This window comes from Myotis daubentonii, chromosome 2, assembly GCF_963259705.1.
Source record: "Myotis daubentonii chromosome 2, mMyoDau2.1, whole genome shotgun sequence".
Taxonomy (NCBI): domain Eukaryota; kingdom Metazoa; phylum Chordata; class Mammalia; order Chiroptera; family Vespertilionidae; genus Myotis; species Myotis daubentonii.
In genome coordinates, this window is record NC_081841.1 from 79,263,747 (window position 1) to 79,289,922 (window position 26,176).

The 26,176-nt window shown below is 38.8% G+C and overlaps 1 protein-coding gene across 1 annotated transcript in view; it reads right to left on the reverse strand.

Moving 5' to 3' along the window:
* Nucleotides 1-26,176, reverse strand: part of LIN7A (lin-7 homolog A, crumbs cell polarity complex component) — a 136,468-nt gene that overhangs the window by 72,227 nt on the left and 38,065 nt on the right. Inside the window, exon 2 of the mRNA XM_059683709.1 lies at nt 12,384-12,502. Within this exon, the coding sequence (XP_059539692.1) occupies nt 12,384-12,502 (119 nt within the window). The remainder of the gene's footprint in view (nt 1-12,383; nt 12,503-26,176) is intronic.

Here is a 26,176-nt window from a genome sequence, read left to right on the forward strand (position 1 = left end):
TATTTACAAAAATCAACTCTAGGTGACTTAAGAAAAAACTATCCAAAATAAAGTTTTCACTTTTAGAGTAAAATATAGGTGACTATCTTTTAGACACTGAGGTAGAAAAATAGTTATTAAGTGATATACCAGAAAAGCATTGATTATTTTAAAAATGAACAATGTGAATATTTAAAATTAAGAATTATACTCATGAAAGACATCTTAAAGACAGGTTACAAAGTAGGAGAATATATTTACTACACCACCTGTAAAAGAATTAGTAACAATAATGTATAAAAGAAATATAAAAGTGTGCCTAAGAGCACAAATCAGTAGAAAAATATGTGAAAATATGTTTACAGAAAGAGAAACATAGCAAACAATAATTACAATATATTCAACAATTTGGTGATTAATTAAATGTAAATGATGACTACAATAAGATACTATTTTAGTATATTCAATTGGTAAAAGATTAAATTTCTCAGACGCCAAGTGTTGAGGTACTGTGGATATGCAACTTCTATATTACTTGTTGGAGTATAAAATGGAATGGTCCAGTTTGAAAATGATTTGACAGTATCTCTTAAAGCTGAACATTTTTACACCTAATGATCCAGAAATTCCACTTCTAGATATATACCCAAGAGAAGTCTCAGTCATCTAACAAGAAACTCATGTCTCTATCTTTTTTTTTAATCCTTACCCGAGGACATGCTTAGAGAAAGAAAAGGAGCGTGAGAGAAAAAGGAACATCGATGTGAGAGAGAAACATTGATCAGTTGCTTTCCATATGTGTCTGAAACGCACGTATGTGCCTTGACCGAGAATTGAACTAGCAACCTTTTGGTGCACAGGATGACACTCAACCTACTGAGCCCTCCAGCTGGGCAGAAATGCATGCATAGTATTTTAATAGCAGCTCTGATGATCATAGTGCAAACCTGGAAGCAACTCAAATGCTTATCCATGGGAGAATGAATTTAAACTGTGGCACATTACACAATGGAATATCACCCAACAGTATAACACATGAATTACAGTAACAAGAACAACAACAAAGACATGATTGAATCTTAGCAGTATGATATTAAATATAAAAGTATATCCACAAAGATTTCATCAGCATGATACTTTTTATAACATTCTAAACAAATTAAATTAAAATAGTATATTTGGGGAAAATATACAAGCACACAGAGACTATATAAAAAGCAAGAAAATTATTATTACAAATGTAGTGGTCAGTTTTCAGTCCTAAATTTTGTATGAAAGAAGGAAGGTAAAAAGTTAATAATTGCCTTGCATATATTTGAGTTATGAGTGACACTAATTTCATTTCCTTTTTTATGTGCATATCATACTGACGGTTAAAAGCACACTTGATAAAAAGGCCTTTTTGTAAAATTCCTTTTAGAGGGCTTGTACAAATGGACTTGTCTCCACATATGTTGGCAATGCTGAAGAAAGAAAAGGTTAAATGACTTGTTCACTGAGGGGGTTGAGGGGACAAAAACAGTTGTCCTGCATGTGCCAAAAATAGAAATTCTGATTTCCAGTTCCATGATGTAAACAGAAGGAAGAGCATTCACTTTATCTGACTGATAAAAAAGTCAACTACTTTGTGAACTCTATTATTTCAAACTACAGTGTAAGTATATGTAATTATAAGCTTCTGGAAAGATGTACTGTTCATTTTATCATTTGAATAGCAAATTGAAAAACTTGAGTGGAGTATTTACCCAACAGAGTCATTAAGACTATTTGTGAAGGTCTGTTTACATATCTTTAAGATCAATGACCCATTAGTGCAATTATAGTCTAGGATGGTTCCTGCCACCAGACCCTGTTCTTGCTACCAGAAAGTAGCATGTTGATTATATAAACATGCCTCAAATAGTAAAAATATGTCCTTTCTCTGAAAAAGCTGCAGAAATAGAACTATAACTATAGTATAAAAATTCTGTTTTCAATGAGTGATATAATTAATCATTTTGTTTTTATAGTTTCTTTTCATAAAATTTTAGATTATACTCTGAAAAAGCTCAATAAAATGACTACATTTATCTTTTATTATTTCATCAGTTTAAAATATTCATAGTATCTGTCTTCCCTTCCTATTAATACAGTCTCACATAATCACATATTCCTACCACCCATACATGCCAGTCTTACATATGCCATGTAATTTACATGAAAAAACATGGATTACTTGCTATGTAACTATAGATTGATGGAATTGGAAGGATCGTAGAGACAGAAACCAACTATTCAAGTAATCTTTCTCAACTGATACCCGAATCCTTTATTAGGGAGTAGTCTTCATTTTGGGGGTTGAGGGTGGGGATGGGAGAAGATATCTTGGACTCTTTTGAGAATATAATGATGTTATAGTGTTATTCCAAGAAAAAAAACACTCATATCTAAATATTCATGACATATTTTTTGCCTTGAACATTGAGCTATTACTTTATTGATAGAAGTTAAGGGCTGCTTTCTGTAAAAAAATAATTCCAAATTAGCTAAATCATATAAAGAGAAAACTCTGTCTGCTTAAAATATATTTCAATGAGAAGGCTGTTTTATTTGGCTTGGAAGAAATTAAAATTTGGAGTTATCTTTTGCATGGAAATATTAATGTCATTTTTAGTGCTCAATCAATTTTGAGTCTATTTTAATAACAGCAAGTGTTCAAAGTTGTAGCTCACATCAAACAGAATTAAATTCCCTATCAGAGCAGAATAGACTTGGGTCAAGACACCTGTGCTTTCTCCAAGACACTTCAAGTTGAATTGAAATTCTGTAAAAAGTCAAATGAAGTTATTTTTGGAAAGGTTGGCATCAACAATGCAGCCTGTATCAGCAAGGAAAAATGTTTGAATCCTTTTTTCAATTTTAAGTCATGTAAGCAGAAGTAACATTTAAAAGAGTTTTATAGTCTTTCCAGAGGTAGCTATTCCCTGTAGATAAATTGTCAAGGCTTTCTCCTTTTCCACTCCCTTTCCTTTATAGATATCCATCTTTCAACATGGGAAAGGTCACACATTTTGGGCTCTAATCTCTCCCTCAAAATGGCAGGTGTTTCCAGCAGCACCAGACAAGTTCAGCAAATCTGGAATCTAACCACTACCCTCCTTACATCTCCAATAAGGTCAAACCGGTAGTAAAGTTCTTTAAGATATTGTTATCAAATTGTTCTAAGATATACAGCAATCCTTTACTTAAAAAATAAGTAAAGTAGAATTTTCAACTCAAGTTCAACCAAGCATATTAACACATCCTCTTGGAAAGCCAACAAAAAATTGACAGTAAAAAGAACACATTTTGATCCATTTCTAAATAAAAACGTGAAAACTAGGTTAGGCTGTGGCTATAAAATTAGTGAGCAACTTTTCATGGAGCAGGAAGGCATTCTTTAGGATAATCTTCAGAGTCTTTGCGATTAATGCATGCTGTAAGTAATAAGTCTCTATGAAAAGTAGAACCTATGTCTTCACCAGAATAATCAAGCTGGATGTTGGACCCAGAAACTCCATATGCACCTCATATGTACATATCCATAGGCATCTCATATGTACGTATAGTATCAAGATCATTCGTCCATTAGGAGTTTTGCTTGACAAAAATAATTCACTGTTGGAACAACTTGGTCCTTAAAAGTATACATAGAGTTGGTCTCTTCTCTCTCTCTCTCTCTCTCTCTCTCTCTCTCTCTCTCTCTCTCTCTCACACACACACACACACACACACACACACACACACACACACACACACACACAATAGGACATCAGCATTCATATGATAGATAAAAATCAGAGTTTTACTGAAACAATCGTTTTTTTCAACAAATTGCATGCCAAGTGGAAATGGCACAGCTGTTATTTTGACCACAACTGCCTTCAAAACAGTAGCAAAATGTCAGAGTTCAGAAGTAGGTTATATCAAGTGAACAGAGGCACTCTTTTATTTTTGTTTTGTTGTTGTCCTGAACAACCAACCATTTCAAACATTTCTATAGTACATGATTTTATAAAGTTTTCTCCACTTTCTTATGATACCTTTTGCCTAGAAACATCTCAAGACATGTTTGGGCAATTGTAAGTTGTGATAAACTTCTACTCTTTTAAAATTGAACTTTTGCTCCAGAAAATAAAAATTCTATATTGTGCGATATATTTTCAGGATTCTCAGAAATAAGCTTTTTTGATTTCTTGTTGGCAGGAAACTTAGCACACAAGAAACAGTCTGGCTTTTGTGTCCAATCACATTTAGCAATGCAAATAAAATCAAAGGAAATGAAGAGCCAGCAAGTTTTATTTTCCTTGTTATTCCCCAACTTAAGCTAAGTCCAATATGAATAGAAAGAGCTATACAAAAACATAATGTCTGATATATTATTGTTCCTTCTGATGACAGCAACGCTATTCCAGATGTCATTATATAACAAAGATGATAAGTTTACATAATGGATTCATGCCACTCTATTCATGTTTAAAGAAAAACATTCAAAGCATATGTTGCCATAAAAATATTCTACACACAAAGGAAAAAAAACACAAACAAAAATAAAGCAAATATACATTAGCTTTCAAATTAAAACTCTTGCTCTTAAGGGGGTTATTCTACCTGAAACAAGGAGCAAAAGGCCACAAAACTACGACAGGAGCAGGATATTACAACCTTTTCTTAGGTAAGGGTACTATACACTTAAACACTGCATACAGGCTAAAGGAGGTAATAGCATTATAAAAGAGGAACACAACAATAGCCACTGCAACGCATAAAGGAACTCACAGTATAAATAAGGATACTTTGTGACAGCAAAACATAAAAGGGGAGGGAGTAAAGATCTGAATTTGCAAAGGGAGATGGAAATTAGATGCATGCAGAACAAAGCTGCTGTATATGTGAAACTCTTTTATATAAACCTAATGACAACTGCACAGATACACAACTGAGACACCTAACTTTTAAAAAAGAGGAAAGATCTGTAATACTTTCAACAATAAAAAAGTGGAGGATTCTGGAGATGGTGGCTGACTGGACTGCAGGAAGGGAGAGAGTGTGACAGAGTAAAGAAGCGAGAGGAGCGTGTGTGGATATTTGTGGTGTGTGGGTGGGTGAGTGAGGGACAGATAGATATCTCAGGAGTCCCAGGGACTGGCAGATTGGTTCGCCTAGACGGGGAGCCCCAGCTACCGCTGTGGGCATCCCCTCACCAGCTAGGCTTTGACGCAGAAAGCACGCCATCTTGCAGATGGGAGCAAAGGAGGCCAAGAGTGCTGCCACACCATATCCGGACTGACCTCAGAAAGCACGCCCGGACCTGTGCTGGGAGCCGCTTGCCAGCCATAACCTATGTGGAATCAATCACCATGCTCTGGCAGTGAGCAATGCAATGTGGATCCCAGATATCTCCAGCGAGAGCGCATCAGACAGACCTCTGGGACTGAGCCTCCTAACCAGAGCCCAAACCCAGCATCCCTGGATCCCACACTTCAGGTCCTCTCACTGTGAGTGCAAGCCATGGGTTCCCCACTCCCCGCTCCATCCCTGATCCCAATACAGAACCTCAGCTGGGTGTGCCCAGAAAGAGTCTTAGCCAGGTGAGCACCCCGACTCTGGTACAGACTAAGAGCACTCCGCTGCCAGCTTAGGCAGAGTGAGTGCCGCCCCTTGCACAGACTGAGCACACTCCACCGCCAGCTTAGGCAGAGCCCTTGCAGGACGAGAACTCCGCCTCTTGCACAGACCAGGGCGAGCACCCAGCCACCAGCATAGACTGAGCATTCCCCGCCTGCAGACAGAACCCTTGCTGGGCGAGTGCCCCACATCCTGACAAAGACAGAGCGTGCTCGGCTGCCAGCACAGACAGATCCTTTGGCTGGAGCGCACCCCGCCCCTGAACAGAGCTGTAGCCCAGTGTGTGCTATGCACCTGGCAGAGACAGAACCTTGAGCCGGTGGGTGCTCTGCCACCAGCACAGACAGAGCTGACACTTGGCACATGCCCTACCCACAGCCCAGGCTAGAGCTGCTGGTGCAACCTGGAGTGCCAAGCCACAGGTCACAGGTCCACACTGCAATTGCAGTGCCAGAGGTATTATAGAATTGTACACTTGAAACCTATAAAATCTTATTAACCATTGTCACTCCAATAAGTTTAATTAAAAAGTAAGATGTATCAAAAAACACAGTCCTTGCTAAAGTGATCTGAAATACAAAGATCTAACCTCTACTATAGTTATAGAAACTTCCTACATTATGAGTGAAACCATTGCTTGGTACTGGTAGTTATTTTTAGTTACGTGTATCATCCAGTGGTCTAGCCTAGTTACTTCCCTTTCCCTTTATCCTACCAAATAGCAAATGACAAGTATCATATTAAACACAATTGTTATCTTTTTGTGGCTAAATGTTACCAAGTCCTTAATTTCTTGTCTTATGACAGGTTTCCAGATTCCTTGCTATATGGAGTGCCTTAAAATAAAACCATTCCATATTGTCAGCATATTATTAAAGTTTGGAGCTTCCCTGGAAAGAAAAAAAACTGAGAGTAGGAACAAATGGGACATAATCTAGAAGCAAACACAATCTATGATCCAAGTGTCTCAAATTTCTAAAAAATCATGAGCCACCTAATGGGCACAGGTATTTACAACGGTTACCAATTTCATACAGTTTTAAGAAGATTTATCACAGCTTCCTAAACATACAACATAGTTGTTTAAAATTAATTTTGTTTCACCACAGCTAAAGGGATGATGCTGCATATATCCTTTATCCGAGGTATATCTGACTTGTGCATTATCAGTCAGAATAACTTGGGTTATTCTATGGTACGATGACCCCAATATCTTGGAGGCTTAGATTAACAGAGGTTTACTACTTACTCAGGCGACACATTAGTGAAAGGTTGGCTAACGCCTAGTTCTCATTTTCTCACTCTGCAACCCAGGCTGATTGATATTTATCTTCTAAAACATTATTGGGAAAGACATAGCAAACCATGCACTGAGTCAAATGCTTCTATGAGAAGTAGCACAGATCACTTCCACTCACATTTCCTTAGCAAAAGCAGTTGTCATGGCCACATCTAGCTGAAGGAGGAGAGAACTGGACTATTTTTTTAAATATATCTTTATTGATTTCAGAGAGGAAGGGAGAGGGAAAGAGAGATAGAAACATCAATGATGCGAGAGAATCATTTTTGGCCATCTCCTGCATGCCCCCACTGGGGACCAAGCCCACAACCTAGGCATGTGCCCTTGACCAGATTCAAACCTGGGACCCCTCAGTCTGCAAGATGACACTCTACCCACTGAGCCAAACCAGTCAGGGCAGAACTGGACTATTTTTAAGCAACCCTACTATCACAAAATGGTAGATTCCATATGGAGTCGGCTTATTTTCTTATTCTTCAGTCCTACTACATTAGAAAACACTAACATACAACATCTGGTCACTGCCCAAGGAAGGCAGTTTCTGATGACTGCTATTTAGTTCTGAATTTTTGGGTCAAACGTGCATATGACAGTCATAACTGTGGGAGTAAGTTCTCACTACAGACCTCTCTCAGCAGCACCTCATACGCCAGGTCAATGAGCACATCACCGGGAAAGCAGGAAGCCTGGATGTTTTAAAAGTTGGAAAATGATGGTAGTAAATAGATTGCTAGTTCAGTTTAGATTATTTTAGTTTCAGAAAGAACTCCTTTGTATTCTGTTGCAGAAATTGGATGTCCTCTGAAAATATGACCACTCATATACTATTGATTTTTTTCCCCCTCTGAGGCCCAAAGAATATAAAGTGTTGGGGGAAAGTCCATCTCTTGGCAGCAGAGCTATTTGAACAGCAATCCAATTCTCTTAAGAAATTATTTTATCCAAAAACAATATTTTATAATATGTACATTTCAACCCTTAAATTACTTTATGTTTAATGTGTAAGTTTAGATCATTCAAGCTAATTAATATAGCAATGAACAAAAATTTAAGGAAGCCACTTAAAATCACAGAAATGGTTTTCACTGGGACTTTCAGTACTATAAGTTTTATTTTATTCTCACTAAGGGAAATGTTCATTTATGAGAGAGAGAAAGAGAGAGAGAGAGAGGAAGGGACATTAATGTGAGAGAGAAACATTGGTTGCCTTCCACACATGCCCTAACAAGGGATCAAACCTGCAACCCAGGTATGTGCCCTGACTGGGAATTGTACCTGAAACATTTTTGGTGTTAAGGGAGGATGCTCCAACCAACTGAGCACACTGGCCAGGGCAGTACCATAAAATTTTTTATTTTATCTTTCATTCAAAAATGTGTGTGAACTTTCTCTTGTCAGTCAGCACCTCTTATGATGGAAAAGCAGCATTGTGTGTCAGCCCATTTATCTGTCCTGTTTTTTGATATTACTTGCACAGAATAGATGCGATTTAATTATTAATTAGGTTCTTTTGAGCTCCTTCAGCAATAAAACACAAACAAGATAAGTATCGCCTACTATTATCAGCACTCTATGAATAAAGCTGTATGTGAATTGTCATTCAACTGAAACGTATTTATTAATAGATCAATGCCTTTCTTAGTTATATACACAGATGGCCGTATTTCAGTACTGATCTACACAAAACATACAGATTACAGAAAAATAGTTAAGGAGAGAAAACGTCTAATCGTTTTTAATCATCCATTTTCAGGCCCAGCCAGTGTTGCTCAGTGTTTGAACCTCAACCCAAACCCCAAGAGGTCACCGGTTTGATTCTCGGTCAGGGCACATGCCTGGAGCGCAGACTCTATCCCAACGGTTCTCAACCTGTGGGTCGCGACCCCTTTGGGGGTTGAACAACCCTTTCACAGGGGCCGCCTAAGACCATCGGAAAACACATATATAATTACATATTGTTTTGTGATTAATCACTATGCTTTAATTATGTTCAATTTGTAACAATGAAAATACATCCTGCATATCAGATATTTACATTATGATTCATAACAGTAGCAAAATTAGAGTTATGAAATAGCAACAAAAATAATTTTATGGTTGGGGTCACCACAACATGAGGAACTGTATTAAAGGGTCGCAGCATTAGGAAGGTTGAGAACCACTGCTCTATCCCCAGTAGGGGATGTACAGGAGGCAGCTGATCTATTTTTCTCTCTCAACGATGTTTCTATCTCTCTTTCCCTTTCCCTTCCTCTCTCTAGAAATCAGTAAAAGCATATTTTAAAAAACATTTTAATAATGCACTTTCAGTAAAAAACAAAATAAAATTTCATTTAACTATTCTTCAGCTGATTGGTTTCTCTCTCATTGATGTTTCTAACTCTCCTTTTCCCTTCCTCTCTCTAAAAATAAATAAAAACATTTTAGAAAACATTTTAATCATACATTTTCAGTAAAAAGCAAAATTTCATTAAACTATTTCTCCCTTATAAGAGCTGCACATATGCCAAGAGCTGATTAAGTGATTTAATCAAAATGTAAAACAAAATATGGGATTGCTTCAGCGTGTAACAATATCTACTGTTATGCTTGTGTAAGGCAATTAAAAATTTGGCATTTTTTGGCCTACTTTCTTTTTTAGTGTAATGTGGATTTTATAGTCATGTTGGCAATGGCATGACCTGTACTGTTTTTGCTCTGCAAATGCAACGAAGAATAATGCCACTGTAATTTTTGTTCTCTTCTCTACCAGTCGTGAAAAAAATCATAACTTTCACACTGGAAAGCATTAACTAGCAAATATTTCTCAAAACTCAAATAATGTATCCACAAGAATTTTAAGCATTATTTGAATAAGAAACCAAAATTTCTCATGCCAGCATAGCAGTCAATACTCAAGAGACAAAGAATGAAAGGGTTCTCGGATCAATAAAATTTAATTTTCAGATATTCACCATTGTAATTTTCAGACAATTCATCATACATCCTACTTGTACTTTTCTTTTTTTCTTTTTAAATTTTCATTGAATTTATTGGGGTAACATTGTTTAATAAAGTTATATAGGTTTCAAAATACAGTTTTAAAATAAATGATAGGAAAACTTCCAAGAGTTTTGACCAGACTTGATTAGATTTTAAAAGGTCTCTGATACCCAGCCAATGTGGCTTGATGGTTGAGTTTTGATTTAGGAACCAGGAGATCATGAGGCCATGGTTCGATTCCCAGTCAGGGCACATGCCTGGGTTGAGGGCTCAGTCCCCAGTGGGGGTGTGCAGGAGGCAGCCGATCAATGATTTTCTCTCATCATTGATGTAACCACATTGGGTAGGCTGCAGTTTAAATCTTAGTGAGAGAGGTATTGTATGTCTCTACCTTAGTCACCTGGATTGTTCCCACCTAGTGACTACACATAGTTAGCATTGTTGCAGTAAAATAATGTACATTGACCTGGCCAAGTGGCTTGTTGGTTGAAGCATCGTCCTGTATACCAGAAGGTTGCAGGGTTAATTCCTGGTCAGGACACATACCTAAGTTGAGGGTATGATCACCTATCAGAGCACGTAGAGGAGGCAGCCAATCTGCCAATATCTCTCTCTCTCTCTCTCTCTCTCTCTCTCTCTCTCTCTCTCTCTCTCTCTCTCTCTCTCTCTCTCTCTCTCTCTCTCTCTCTCTCTCTCTCTCTCTTCTCTCTCTCTCTCTCTCTCTCTCTCTCTCTCTCTCTCTCTCTCTCTCCTCCCTCTCTCTCCCTCTCTGTCTCTCTTCTTTCCTCTCTTAAAATCAATGAAAACATTGAGTTAGGATTAAAAAATAAATTAATTAATTATTTAATTTTTTTTAAAATGTGCATTAGCCACAAGCAACAAGCAGAGTTGCAAAAAGGGAGGTGTATGACCTCTGCTACAGCAAACTCTCCAGGTAGTCATTGTGTTCAACTCCTTGGAGAAGATGATGTAAGGTAATTCATTACTAGGGACTTCTACCAAGGCATATATACTGGATTTATGGACTTTAGGTTCGAATTAAGAAATTATCACTTAGTACACGATGGGGAAGGGGTGATAGGTTTACTGAATATTATTTCATTAAAAAGCAATATAGCATATATCTCTCAAGTGAACTTTCTTGTAAACAATTAAATTCATTAATTGACAAGTCAATTCTATCACAAGTCAATACACTATTCAAATGGTCATTATAACACTTTTTTTTTCACTTTAGGAATCCTAAAACCATTAGCCAGGAGAGCATTACAAAGATTTGTTAGAAGGGCATGTCAGCCTATTCAGAGATTTTCCATTATTGCACTAGACCACCAATTTTCAACTTATGTGCCACAAGAATGTCTAAAATGAAATACCTGACTCTTTAGTCAGGAGCACTGATCTCTTTTCTCTTAATTGTCAAATACAAAAATGACAATAGCCAACACAATAATAGCCATCCAGTATGAATGCCCTGTCTTGCATGGTAAATTATAGGTCATATAATAAAGTTACATCTTATGGTCACCTCTCATAATAAAGTTGTGTCTGACTGGTTAATTCTTGGTATCAGAAATTCTTATATACAAGTATAGGCACCTGATTTTTTAAAAAAAGTAACTTTGGGCCCTAGCCGGTTTGGCTCAGTGGATAGAGAGTTGGCCTGCGGACTAAAGGGTCCCAGGTTCGATTCTGGTCAAGGGCACATGCCTGGGTTGCGGTCTCGATCCCCAGTGGGGGGCGTGAAGGAGGCAGCCAATCAATGATTCTCTATTATCATTGATGTTTCTATCTCTCTCTCCCTCTCCTTCCCTCTCTGAAATCAATAAAAATATATTTTAAAAATAAGTAAATAAAATAAAAGTAACTTTAGAACAAAAAGAGTAGATAATTACTATTATTATTTTTTAATAAATACATCAAAATGATACCTATTTTTGTTAGATTGGCAAAAAATATATATTTTGGAGTGCCACAGAATTTTAGTAATTAGCTTAAACTAGTATATGCCATGAGATGTAAAAGGTTGACAATCCCTACCCTAGCTATATTTGGATAACTATCACTTTAGTCAGTAGGCAATTACTCTTTCAGATTTGCCTGTAAAGGACTTAGTTGAATGTTCTTTAAAGAAAATCTCAGCCCTCATTAATTATGACTATTTCTAACTGAATTTCCAGATGACTTCATGTAACCACTAAATAGTTTACATGTAATAGTTAACCTGCGAAGGTAGTCACTTTATTGGTACCATAAGATAAACCTTGGGTTTTATATGACCATATAAATCCTGACTGAATCTAAATAAAGAATTTAGCAGACTAAATTATATTTTACCATCTGTCCAAGGAGCTAAAAATGGGAGGCAAAGGTATAGTTCTGATCTTAATTATTTCAATTGTTTGTGTGGAAAAGATATGTTTTCCATTCAGAACACATATGCCTGAACATAGTTATTAGAATCTTAGTGTCATACCTCTCGAATAGCAGTACAGAACTCACTCTGAAGCACTTTCTTAAGGGATTGTAGCTTGTGCACTGGGACTTCTCCGGATTCCTGTAGTTTTTCCAGTAATTCAATGGCTCTGGCAACATCTGAGTTAAAAAAAAAAATCAAGTGAAAAGATCTAGAGTAACTATGTCTCATCAGCAAAGGATCGTCATTCCCACTGAATAGCGATGGCGAAAATTAAGTGGAATTAACTGCAAAATCAGAATTTACAATTCATAGCTTACTGATCTAATCTTTTGATTAAAAAGTCGTTTAAATCTGTTCCACACAATTTGCAACTGAATACATCTTCTTTGATGTCATTTCATGTATAATATTTGTCACACAAATCAGTTTGAATATTCTTTCAGAAAAAGAGCAGGAAACATGCCTTTTATTTATTCTGACACCCCGATAACCAAATGAGTTCTGTCAATTTTCTTTCTGAGATGGCTTCTCAGTTTGACTTTTCCTTAACCATACCACATTTATCACATCAGCAGTTTCACCTTTATTAGTATAACTAGAGGCCCAGTGCACGAATTCGTGCATGGGTGGGGTCCTGCCAGCCCAGCCCCAATCGGGGATGATTGGGGCTGGGCCTGTCAAGAGGAGGAGATGGTGAGAGGTTGGCCAGCTTCCCCCTTATTGGGGCCCCATCAGGGCAGGCTGGCTGGGGGTAGGGATGGAAGGCAATTGGGTGGGGGGCTAATTGGGGGTGGAGCTGGCTGTGGGGAGGGACTGTGGACAGTGGGACAGCTGGCCCTGGCCCCAAATAAAGTGGGGGGGACCAATCAGGTGTCAGCAGCCAGGGGAGGAGCCGTGGGAGGTTGGCCGGCCAGCCCCACCCCCAATTGGTGTGGGGGGGTTGGTTGGGGGCAGAACTGGCTGGGGGGAGGGGCCACAGGTCAATCGGGGTGGTGGGGGCTGATCAGGAGTGGGGCTGGCCATTAGGAGGGGCTGTGGGTGGTGGGCTGGTAGGCCCCAACCCCAAATGAGATGGGGGGGGCTGATCTGGGGTCAGTGGCCAGGGGAAGAACCAGGGGAGGTTGGCCAGCCACCCCCACCCCATTGGTGTGGGGGGGGGGGAGGGAATCGGGAGCAGAACTGGCTGGGGGAAGGGGCCGCTGACCAATTAGTGTGGTGGGGGCTGATCAGGAGTAGGGACAGCTGGGGGGAGGGGTGGCAGACGGTTGGCTAGCTGGCCTTCCCCCTTCCCCAGCCCCCTGCACCCCCCAATCGAGCTGGTTCGCTGGCCACAGTGGGTCATAGCAACCAGTCATTCCAGTCTTTGTGGTGTTCTGGTCACTGGCTTTTTATATACTAGTATATAGGTGATTTGATTAATGTACATCTCTTAAACTTGTCTCTAAACTTCTAGAGGGTAGGAATTTATCTGGTTTGGTCATCACTGCATCCCCAGAGTCTGGTACAATTCAGTGAATACATATTTGATAATGAATGAATTAGTTAATGGCCTCTCTCCATTTAGCTGCCATTGCATTATTCCAGGCCCTCACCATCATCTCTCTTCTGTCCAACTGGAATCATTTTGTTCTCCTCCGGCCTCTTATGGCTCAGAAAGTGATCTTCCTAAAATAAAAATCTGATCACGTACCCACTACCAGCTTTTAGGACAGTACCAAGCAAAAGAGTTTTTAATAACAATTAATTTAAATGCTTCTCTTTCACTGCACAAACAATATAATAATTTACTGTATCAAGAAACATAGCATTTTATGGCCATAGCTTTAAAATTCCCAGGTTGGTTTTGCATTGCCAAGAGAAAATAATTTGATGAAAGGCCATTTTAGTAGTGCTTATCGTGATCTCTTCTACTTCTGTTGCTGTATTTAGCCAATAACTCACTGAAAAGTCACTTAGGTGTTTATGTAGAGAATAGAGGTGTTCTCCCCGGCTGGCTGCTAAGTGGTTAGAGCCTCAGCCCTCAGAACAAAGGTTCATGAGTTCAATTCCCAGTCAAGGGTGCGTACCCAGGTTGCAGTTTGGATCCCTGGTCTCTCTCTATCTCTCTGTGCCTCTCTCTTTCTCTCTCCTTCTCCCTCCCTTCCACTCTCTCTATGGGAAAAATATCTTCAGGTGAGGATTCACACACACACACACACACACACACACACACACACACACACAAGAATAGAGGTTTTCAATTCCTAAATGTTTAGTTTTAGAAAGTATTCCATATCCCTTGCCGTCAGATTATAAATTCAGCCAGCCAGCCAGCCACTAATTTATTTGTGTTCCTATTAGATGTGGTACTAAGTTTAACAAGAACAATAAGACACTCCCTTTCTGAACTCACTCTCAAATAAGCAAGAAATATTACAGCATAGTTACCTAAAATAAAATCGTTATCACCTCAGAATTCAGGTGGGATTTTCATAGGTGTATGTATCTAACTGCCAGAAGCCAATTCCAGCATGTTCAGCAGGGCTGAATCATCTGGAGTGGCAAGGGCATTTCCCCAAACCTGAAAAAGATGCATTAAATTGATTGTTTGCTGCCAGACAGCTCAGGGCATCTTAATCTACATGTTATTGCCTCCTACTGGCCAAACACCTGAACAGCCGTAGGCTAATTCTCCCCATTCTGACAATGGATTGTGTATACAAAACCCTACCCTTTGAAGTGTATATCTCTGCCTTGCTTCAGGACAATTTGTGTTCATAAAAAGCATGGGGTCCTGAGACTAGGAGATCTTAGCTCCTTTTAGCTAGGCTCCTCTGACCCCCAAATGCCTTTCAAAATTATATTTCGTCTCTGGATTCTTAAGTTACACACAGCCCCTTTTCCAGATTGCTGAAACCCTTCTTAATGCTGGAACAAGAACCCCGGCATCTAACCAAAAAATGTAACCAATAAGTGATTTAAATGAAGATTTTTCCCTTGACATAGTGCCAGATGGATTGCCAATGGTGCCCCAAAGAAGCACAAATCATGAAATCAATGCGACACTGCCTTTTCTAAAGTTTGTCTGTTTGTACATAAGCTGAAAGTCAACATAGTCAATTGGACAATACCAGCCACATCCACAATCAATAAGGTACCAAGCTAAGAATTGTATGCATTTCTAATTGCACAAAAGTGTCTACACCTATATGTCCTCAGATTTATGAAACTATCGACATGTTTAAAAATGAGCTTTTTAAAAAGAAAATCCTGAAACTAGCTCTTCTCTGCCTATACTCCATATTTCCACACCCAGCCTATCTTCCAAGCTGGGCCATGGCATCCTCTCTCACAATCACCCCCACAAGCAGTTAGTCAGTAAGTGCTATAGATTTTATCTCAAAAATGCTCTTTGAACAGAGCCCCTTTGATTCATCACTTCAGGGAAGCCTTTATTATATTTTACCCATAGTACTAAAACATCTCCTAACTGTTCTTTAAATCAATCTTTTCTTTTTCAGTCCATCCTCCACACTGCTTCCAGAATGATTGTTCTGGATGATAAACCTCATTATTCTACTCCCCCGTATAAAACCTTCTCTGGCTTCTCACTGCCTCCAGGATGAAGTTCAGAGCACTTAGGGTTGGTTGCACACAAGACCCTTAACAACTGCCTCTTCTAACTCACCTCCAGAATCCTCTTCCTGCCCATCTTATACATTGGCCACCCAAAAGTTTTGTTATTCTAGGATATGCCACAGAATCCCACGCCTCTACGGCTCTGTACATAACAGCCCCTGTTCTTGGAATGCAATTTATTCCTTCATCTAGGAGTGTTAGGAACTGTGCTGTGTGAAGGGCACACAGTGGTAAAGGAGTCAGCCAATTGCTCTTGCTTTCATGGAACTTACAGATTTGAGAGGTCACAGACATGCAATAAAGAGAGTGTGTGCTATAAAAAAATTGCTGCAAGTTAGTGCATGGACATATAATAAAGACATTTATCATCATCCATGAGATCAGACCTCTTTGTGGCAGTAACAGCAGCTAAGCAGAGTTTAGGTAGGAGGTGCAGGTGGGGAAAAAAGGAAGAATGTTCCAGGAAAATAAATGCAAATTCAAGTTTTGTCAAGAGAGTGTGGGCATTCAAAGAACTGAGAGGAGTTCAGTATGGCTGAAATTGAAACCAGGGCAAGAGTAGCAAGAGATGAGGTAGAGAGAAATCACATCATGAGGGTGCTTTAGGTCATGATGGGAAGACTTGGCTTAAATAGCATCTCCTTAGGCATGTCTTCCCTGTTTTTCCAGGGCAGATTTAGTTGCTACCATATCTGTATTCCTACAGGTCTTTGTTCACTCACCCACTGTAATAATTCTCTCTGCAATACCTGTTTGCAAAAAAAAAAAAAAAAAAAAAAAAAAAAGGTACCCCTGTAAATCTATAAGCCTCTTGAGGTATCAGGAACAATATTATATTTGTCATTGTATCCATAGTTTAGTGCAGATTACTTAAAAGTATTAGGTGTTCGGTACACATTTGGTGAATGAACAATAAATTAATGAATGAGACTGGTTCAGAAAGGAACAATATTATATTTGTCATTGTATCCATAGTTTAGTGCAGATTACTTAAAAGTATTAGGTGTTCGGTACACATTTGGTGAATGAACAATAAATTAATGAATGAGACTGGTTCAGAAAGGAACAATATTATATTTGTCATTGTATCCATAGTTTAGTGCAGATTACTTAAAAGTATTAGGTGTTCGGTACACATTTGGTGAATGAACAATAAATTAATGAATGAGACTGGTTCAGAAAGGCAAGGATTAGAGCAGTGGTTCTCAACCTTCTGGCCCTTTAAATACAGTTCCTCATGTTGTGACCCAACCATAAAATTATTTTTGTTGCTACTTCATAACTGTAATGTTGCTACTGTTATGAATCGTAATGTAAATATCTGATATGCAGGATGGTCTTAGGCGACCCCTGTGAAAGGGTCGTTCGACAGCCAAAGGTGTCGCGACCCACAGGTTGAGAACCGCTGGATTAGAGCTTTATGTGTAGTCATATAAATTCTCATGAGACCATACCTAACAGCCTTGGTCTAAACTGGCTTGGATCTAGTGTGGGGAAAGCCTAAATTTGTAGGCTAAAGGGTATTGAATAAGTACACTTGGGGAAGTTCAGAAAAGTTCAAAACCTGATAGTCATCAGTTTTTAACCTTGGCTGCACACTAAAATGATCTGAAGTGCATTTAAAAATGATTAATGCCTACGACCCACCCCAAACAAACTGAAACAGAATATTAGGAACAGTGTGTTCTCACCCTGGCTGTAGATATATTGGCATCACCTGAGAAGCAGTAAAAACCATAGATCCCTTGGGTCCCACCCCCGGAGGGTCTGATGTGATTGGCACAGGGTGGAGTCTGGGCATGAGGCTTTTAAAAGACCTCCAGGTGATGCTGAAGTTCAGCCAAGGTTGAGAACCCCTGGCTAGTTGGCATGGCTATTTTTATAGCCTTGATGTGATTCTAATGCGCAGCCGGGGTTGAGAAGCTCTGGTACAGATTAATGGCTCTAAATCATGAATGTGCCCAAGAATAACCTAGGTGAACTTATTAAAATGTAGGTTCCTGATGCCTCAGCTCCATTTTAGAGAGATTGATTCAGGAGGTGTGAGGATGAGGCCTTTTAAACAGATGCTTGGTGATTCTGAAGTTGTTGGTTCACAGACCCCGTTAGTAGAGAACGTAAAGGAAATGATCTCTCAGCCCCAGCATTACAGGAACTCTTCTTGCATTTTCTGTTATTCTTTAATACCCTATGCTACAGGACACTGAATGGGATTCTTCCAGGAGAATAATGAAAAGCCTGTGAATAAAAGTAATTAGTGCCAGTTACCGTCCACATTCAAAACCAGTATTCCTTAGCAAAGGCTGCTCATTAGAATCACTCGTGGAATTCTTAAACCAGCCTGCTCCTCCAGACCAATTAAATAAAAATTTCTAAAAGTGGGATCTAGTCATCAGTTATTTTTTTATAGCTTCCAGATGATTCCTATGACCATCCAAAGTTGAGAAATATCGTTCAAAAAGAGCCATCAAGGAAACCAGACACACCCCATTAAGACCTATTAAAAGCTGGGCCAGCCCTGTGACATTATACCATAGGCCTTTTCCAATCCTTATAAACACATAATTGTGAGATGAAAGAAAATTCATGGGGAATTGCTAAGTCATTAACTTGGACAGCGTACTAGGTCTTTTGCTTCCCTTCTATCAACTAAATGAGAAGTGTTCCACCAGAACCCATTGTAGCCATGGAGGGTGCCTGCAAGAAGGGAGACAAGAATCTCTTTCCTGGGTACACAGGCAATGGACTTGAACTGCCTTCCTCTCTGCCCATCTGATCAGAGGCACAGAACTGAGGAGCAATGCTCACTTGGACCTGAACCAACTTGCTCGTACCCACCCAAGGGTTATGGGATAGACAGCAGTTGCTAAAAGGCCAAAAGAAGTCTGAAAACCAAAAGTGATTTTTAGGTCCCTCCAGCCCAGACCTGGCCGGTGCTGCAAACAAAGAGGTGGTGAGTGACAAACTGGGAGTGAGATGGCAGTTTTCAGTGGAGTTCTGATTCCCTTTAGTCTGTAAAAGTGCCAGAAACCTGCAAGGCCTGGACCTGGGAGGCAGCAAAAGGAGCCTTTGAATCAGCAAAGTACTTGTTCTCAAACGACTGCAATAAAGTGTGTGGAGTTTATTTGTGAGTTCCCTTAAGGTTCTTATTCAGAACTTCCTTATACTTATTTTATGAAACTATCAAATCTGGCTACTGACATATAAGTCTGGGTTTGCTAGTACAGCTCAGATTAAAAGAAATATTAGATAAGGACTGGGGAGACTGATTTACAAACACAACAGAGCATGAAGTTCTCAGAAACCAAACTCTGCTTGTCTGCCAATTCTCGGGTTCATACCTCTACCATTTATCCCATTATTTAAGGAAAATACTTGGCTATTACCCTTGACTCCTCTCTTACACTCTGCATTCCATTAATCCTCAATTCTTAAAGCAACAACAGCAATACACTTTTATTTAATGTCTACGAAGCAAGGGTCATTGTATGCTAAAAGCTTTACATCTTTTAAGCCACTTTATCCTTAAAACCCACGTTATTTAATGAAAAAAATTGAGGCTTATAGAGAATTTAAGTATCTCATTAATAAATAGGAGATCTGGGTTTGGCATCTGCATCTGAGTGATTCTAAACCTCGTGCCTTTCATTTTTATACCCATCGCAGTTTTTCTTTTAGCAGCCTTTCCCTTCAACATTCAGTGCTTTTATAATAGCTCTGTGCTCCGCAGGCTTTTGGTCAGAGGCTGAGCTCTTAATCCTTCTCCCCTCAATAATGATTGACCCCTGTTCCATTTACTGCTACAGGCATACCTCTGAGATACTGCGGGTTAGGTTCCAGAACCCCTACAATAAAGCAAGTATCACAACAAAGTGAGTCATAATCTTTTTGTTGATGGAAGTCCTTGTCTTCAATTTGTAAAAATGCCAGTTTCTTTATGTGCAAAACTGAAACGCAGGAAAACAAGGGAGAGCTGCACACCCCTCTCAGTTGGTACTCCCTGGCCATCGGGACCACCTGGAGAGCTCTCAAATGCTATGGAGGAACAGTTCTCAGCTTTGTCTATCTACTGGAATAACCTGGGAGCACTGGGAAGATACAAATGAAAATAAATACTTAGGTCCTTCCCACATACATTTCTGATTTCATCGTCCTGAGCTATGGCCCGGACATTAGAATTTTCGGAGCTCCCAGTGTTCATAAAGTGTGGCTCTTGAGAAGCACTGATATGGGCTCTCAAAGCACACCCTGGGGATACTAGCCGCAATGCTACTCATAATCCTAACTGCTGTCACATGTAGTGTTTAGTGGGCCATTGATCTAAACATGTTCCTTCTCTTAACAGCACGATGAAGTAGGTACTATTATCCCCATTTTATACAAAAGGAAAATGAGACCCATGGAGTTAAAAATGACTTCTCCAAGGAAAGAGCTAGTAAGTTGTACATCTAGGATTGGAATTTTGGCGTTATGGCTCTAGGATCTGGGCTGTATATGAGATGTGGCTCAGGAATCCATATCCTTCAAATCATTCCCAGCACCTGTTCTCCAAGGTTATACATAGAGATTAAGTGAATCTGACCAACAAATCCTTGCTTGAAGGCTGGAAATAGTGATTCTCAACTTTTAGTCAACATAAAAATTTAACTTGGGACCATTTACTGAAATTTGAGATTTAAAAAAAAAAGAAGCAGCAGCCCTGGCTGGTGTGGCCCAGTTGGTTGAAAGTGGTTGCAGGCACCAAAAGTCTGCAGGTTCCATTCCAGGTCAGGACACAAGCCTAGGTTGCGGGTTCAGTCCTCTGGTTGGGGCATGTATGAGAGGCACCCAATCCATGTTTATCTCTCACATCAAAATCTCTCCCTCTCTCTCTCTCTCTCTCTCTCTCTCTCCCTCCCTCCCTCCCTCCCTCTCACTCTAAAATCAATAAACACATCCTTGGGTGAAAATTTTGAAAAAAGAAGCAGAAGAAGCTGAGCATGGAGCTTGAAATCTGCTGTTACTAGTCATCTCAGGTGGTCCTGATGCAGGAAGTGGCTCAGAAATGCACGTCACGGGGCACTGACAGTTCACTATGTGACCCAGAACAAAGGAAGTCGATGGCCATCATCTATTCAGTACTCACTTGCCTTATTTAGATCATCTTATTAAGTTCTCACAAGTATATGAAAGGATTTCTACTGTTTCCATTTTATAAAGTAAAAATAAAAAATAACAACAACTAAGGCTCAGAAAGATGAATTATCTGACCCAAGGCTCTACATCTAGTAAATAGTAGGGCCAGCACTCAAAACCAGATGTGTTTGACTCCAATGCCCATGTTTTCATTTATTTATCTATTCTGTCCCAGAAAACAGATGAAAGATAAAACAATACAGGTAGGGCAAATTTACTTTTTAAATATAGTATCATGATCATTGTAAGCTGGGGAAAACAGTCATAATAGTGCCCAAATCCCCCAAAGGTAACTCTTCAACATGTTTTGTTATCACATTGAAAAATTATCAATTATCATCAATTGCCTATGATGGTAAGGTAATGTATTTTGGAAAATTGTTCTTTAAAACAGGTTGAACACTGTAACTAGAAACAACAATAAAATATTGCAACTTAAATGAGATGAGCTTCCAGATATCAGGAATAGTCCAATGATCATCTCTTTCCTTAATGATAAATTTTAATTAACTTGGTTGGCATTTAGACTGCCAAATTGAATCCATGACTCATCCGAATCTGGAATTTGGATGAAGATGGAGCTGGCCACTTAAAGCATATTGTTCACTAATTTCATAAAAATATTATTAGATACAATATAAATTATGTGACCCAAAGCCAGAGAAAACCATAGTATTCCTTGCTTTCTTCTACTGGAAAAGCTAGAAAGCAAACGTACTTCTCTTTCTAGACTCCTTTGCAATTTGGCCAAGTTGTTACAAGTGTAAAATGTCATTGGGTATGGCTTCCAGGAAAGCTTTTTCTTTTCTTTTTTCATTGAATTTATTGGGGTGACATTAGTTAATAAAATTATATAACTTCAGATATTCACCTGAATATTCTCCTTCCAGGAAAGCTTTTTAAATGGACAAACTGCTGGCCTATGCCTTCAGCATTTCGATCTTTGCACCTTTCCTGTGTCCCTATTCTTTTGCCAACTACGACATCTTAAAGTGCCCAGAGGTGAAAGAGCCATTTTGTGATTATAACACTGATGATTACATGCTAAGAAAGGTGGAGCAGGAAGAAGGAAGGCCCTTAATGTAATCACTGAGCTGTTACTTTATACTAGCCTTGAACTATACAACCCCATGATTCTTATCTATGTGACAAATACATGCATTCCTATTTGATTTTCTGTGGCTTGCAACCAAATACAAGCTGACACAAGAGCACATGACTTTAAAGGCACTACTTTAGGCAGCCGTGATAAAGTTTATGTTATAAAGAAACTAGTCACAAATGGTGGTCCTTTGATTACATAGTCATGGGAAGCCTCTTGAGAAGGTAACATTTGGACTTAGACTTGAATGTTGAGAAGGAGCCAGAATCATATGACAGTCCAAAGGAGAATGATCCAAAGAGGATAGTCAGGACAAAGACCCCACAGTGAGAGGAGCAAGCTTAGATGTTAGAAGAATAGACAAAACCAGGGTCAGTGGAACATGGTGAGTAAGGCAGAGAGCAATAGCAACAATGGCATGCTGGTAACTGATTAACAATCAGCTCTCCTAAATAAATAAAAAAAGCAAAAAAGCCCTGATTTGTAGTATTTGCTGATTTCTGTAGTATAAACATGCCCACCGTGGTCTGTTTCAAGCTACCAATATGATATCACTGGTTTGCAAAATTCCTGACTATTGGACAATAAGTTCTTAAACCAGAAGGCACCAGTCCCAGCACTCCACTAGATAGAAGGCAAAGTTTGAGAAGTAAACAGGACCAGGTTTTGTGTAAATATTTCATAAGAAGGTTATAGTTTAGTACACTTGCTAAAGAAAGACATGAAGAGATTTTACCAGAGAGATGACATCATCTGATTCACATTTTATAAATATCAGCATGACTGTTGTTGGGATCATGAATTAAAGTAGACCAAGAGTATACACAGGAGACCAGCTGGGAAAAAGGTTATTACACTGGCCTTGGCAAATGATGGTAGAAGCCAGATTGGAATGGTGGCAGCGGGGAGGGCAATGCATGAACGGCACAGGTGGGCAGAAGAAGAATCATCACCCTGAGGGTGCACAGCTATATGATGAGGCCTCAATAGGATGCTTCTTAAGCAGATAAGGATTTATTAGTAATACAGTCACATGCCTTCGTGTTTCATCAGCAATTGTGGCTGTTGCTTTACTTATACTCAAATGATGGCAACAAATTTATTGTTGACACTATTATAGATGTCCCCATTTTCCCCCCTATAACTGCCCCCCTCCCAGCCTTGGCTCCTCTTCCCTCTGACCATCAACACACTGTTGACCTTGTCTATGGGTTACACATATACATTCTTTGGCTAAATTTAACAAGTAGCAAGGATAATCATCACTCTGAAGACAAAAAAAATTTTTAAAAAATAATAAGAGGGTAGCACTTTCCCCTGTTATTCTCTCCCTGTCCATATAAAATCCATTCATTCAGGGTCAATACAGGATTATATCAAATGTTTTATCACTGCACCAAATAGTTGGATAATATGGGTGTAAACCTGAAAGTCAAAGAGACCTCGGAAATAAAATATGGCAACACTGACTTTATATAGTCACCATGAGGTCTAAATGGGAATGTAATTTAATGAGATTTTAATAGAGTGTCTGGCATCCTATATAATAAAAGGCTAATATGCAAATCAACTGAATGGCAGAACGACCGGCCACTATGATGTGCACTGACCACCAGGGGGAAGACGCTTGATGCAGGAGCTGCCCCCTGGTGGTCAGTGCACTCCCCCTATCAGAAGCCTGGTTCATGGCCGGTGAGCACAGCGGTGGTGGCAGGAGCCTCTCCTGCCTCCATTGCAGCTCTAAGGATGTCCAACTGCTGGCTTAGGTCTGCTACCTACGGGGCTGAGGGACTCCCCCGAATGCAAGAATTTCATGCACCAAGCCTCTAGTATGATATAAGATCTAGATCATCTTTTCTCCTAAGCCTTTCTTACTATGAGTGCTTACTTCTTGTTCTATTTGTGATAATGTTTGAAGAGGAAATGTAAAATTGTAGACAGAAAATTATGCTACCCAAATTTCTTTGATAAGGTGATTAGATGTCCTTTTTAAAAAGCATTCTCTTAAAATAAAATTTTTTCCATTACAATTTATATTTAATATTATTTTGCATTAGTTTCAGGTGTACAGCATAGTGATTAGACAATTGCGTACGTTATAAAGTGTCCCCCTGATATTTTCAATACCCACCTGGCACCGTACATAGTTTTTACAATACTATGGACTATATTTCCTATGCTGCACTTTATATTTCCATAACTATTTTGTAACTACCAATCTGTACTTCTCATTCCCTTTACCTTTTTCACCCAGTCCCCCAACCACCTTCCTTTCTGGAAACCATCAATCTGTTCTCTGTATCTATGAGTCTATTTCCATTTTGTTTGTTTATGTTATTCTTTACATTTCATATATCAGTGAAATTACATGGTCTTTGTCTTCCTCTGACTGACATATTCACTTACCATAATACCCTCTAGGTCCATCCATGTGTTGCAAATGGTAAAATTTAATTAAAAGACATATTCATATTTGAGCAATTAAGTAGACTGGCTATAAACACTATATCAAGCCTTAAGTCAGTATTTCATGCACAGTATTATAGAAGCTATTATTAAGGCTATAGTTTAAATAGTATATATAAAATATTGACTTATCACTAGCTTTTTGGTATATCTAAAAATTGGGCCAAAGAATACTCAGTTTAAAAATCTACTGCTGTACAACAGAGAATGTGTACCAACAAAATAAAATAAATGGCCAATACTAGTAATGCTTTGCACCTCCACTGCTGTGATATGAAAGGAAACTGTCAATTTACAGGATACTAATTAGACATAGTCATCAGAGTGTCCCTATCATCAGAAACCCGTCTCTGCTTTGATCTGACAACAACTTGCCATGTTCCTTAAATGCAGACTAACTGGTAAACCCTCCAATTAAGGAATGGCTCATTTAAATGTACTCAAATTAAAAAAACTTCACTTATTATGCTGTTAAATTATCCCAGTTTATACTTACAAAATGCCAAGCGACCTTTCCTTCGTGGGATTTGGGACAACATGGACGTATATCACAGAAAAGTTTGATAATACTAGAATTTTTAAATTATAAATTTATAGAATGACAAAATCCTGTCCCAGGCTCAGCTTCCACATGAAAGGCTGTGGCAGCTAAGAGATTCTCTCAAAAGGAAGGTAGCTATTTCATTTGAAAGTGATACATACACAATAAACAAACCTTTGGGTAGACAAAGCTTAAGCTATGGCTTTCTTTGTTAAACAATCCCTGTTATGTGGTTGCAATGAGTAATGTGTTCCCAATGTTTCCAGGAATTCTATTTAGCATTTTTTCTTTTTTTGCCTTCCTTTAAAAAAAAATCATCTAATTTTTCCAAACAGCTAAAATTGAAGCTTGATTTGCCTACCATTACCTGAGACCTCAGGAAACCAAAAGTCCCACCTTCATTTTTATTTGAGCTTTCTCTTATCTCTATTGTGTTTGATGTCTTTCATTTTCTTCTATAGTTTCACCTCACTTTTCTATTTAATCATGCAGATATGTCTTTATATTATGATAGCCAACTACAGTCTTCCTAATCACATTCAAGTTAGCTCATTTCATTTTCACTTATTTCTAGCCTCATGACATCCATGCAAATTGATTGTGTTTTGTGAGTCTATGAGGGATTAGACCTGGCCAAAATGTAATCAGTTTTTGCATATCTGAAAGAAATTCAACAATCTACTGACCTTTTTTTTCCTTCTTCTAAATACTAGAGAACCTGTATCCTATTAATTTTTTTAAATACATATTTTTGTTGATTTTAGAGAAGAAGGGAGAGGGAGAGAAAGAGATAGAAACATCAATGATGAGCCCACAACTCACTCATGTCCCTGACCTGGAATCGAACCATGACCACCTGGTTCAGAGGTCGACACTCAACCACTGAGCCATGCCAGCTGGGCTCCTATTAATTTTTGTATATGCCATGGTACCCCACACAGAATAATG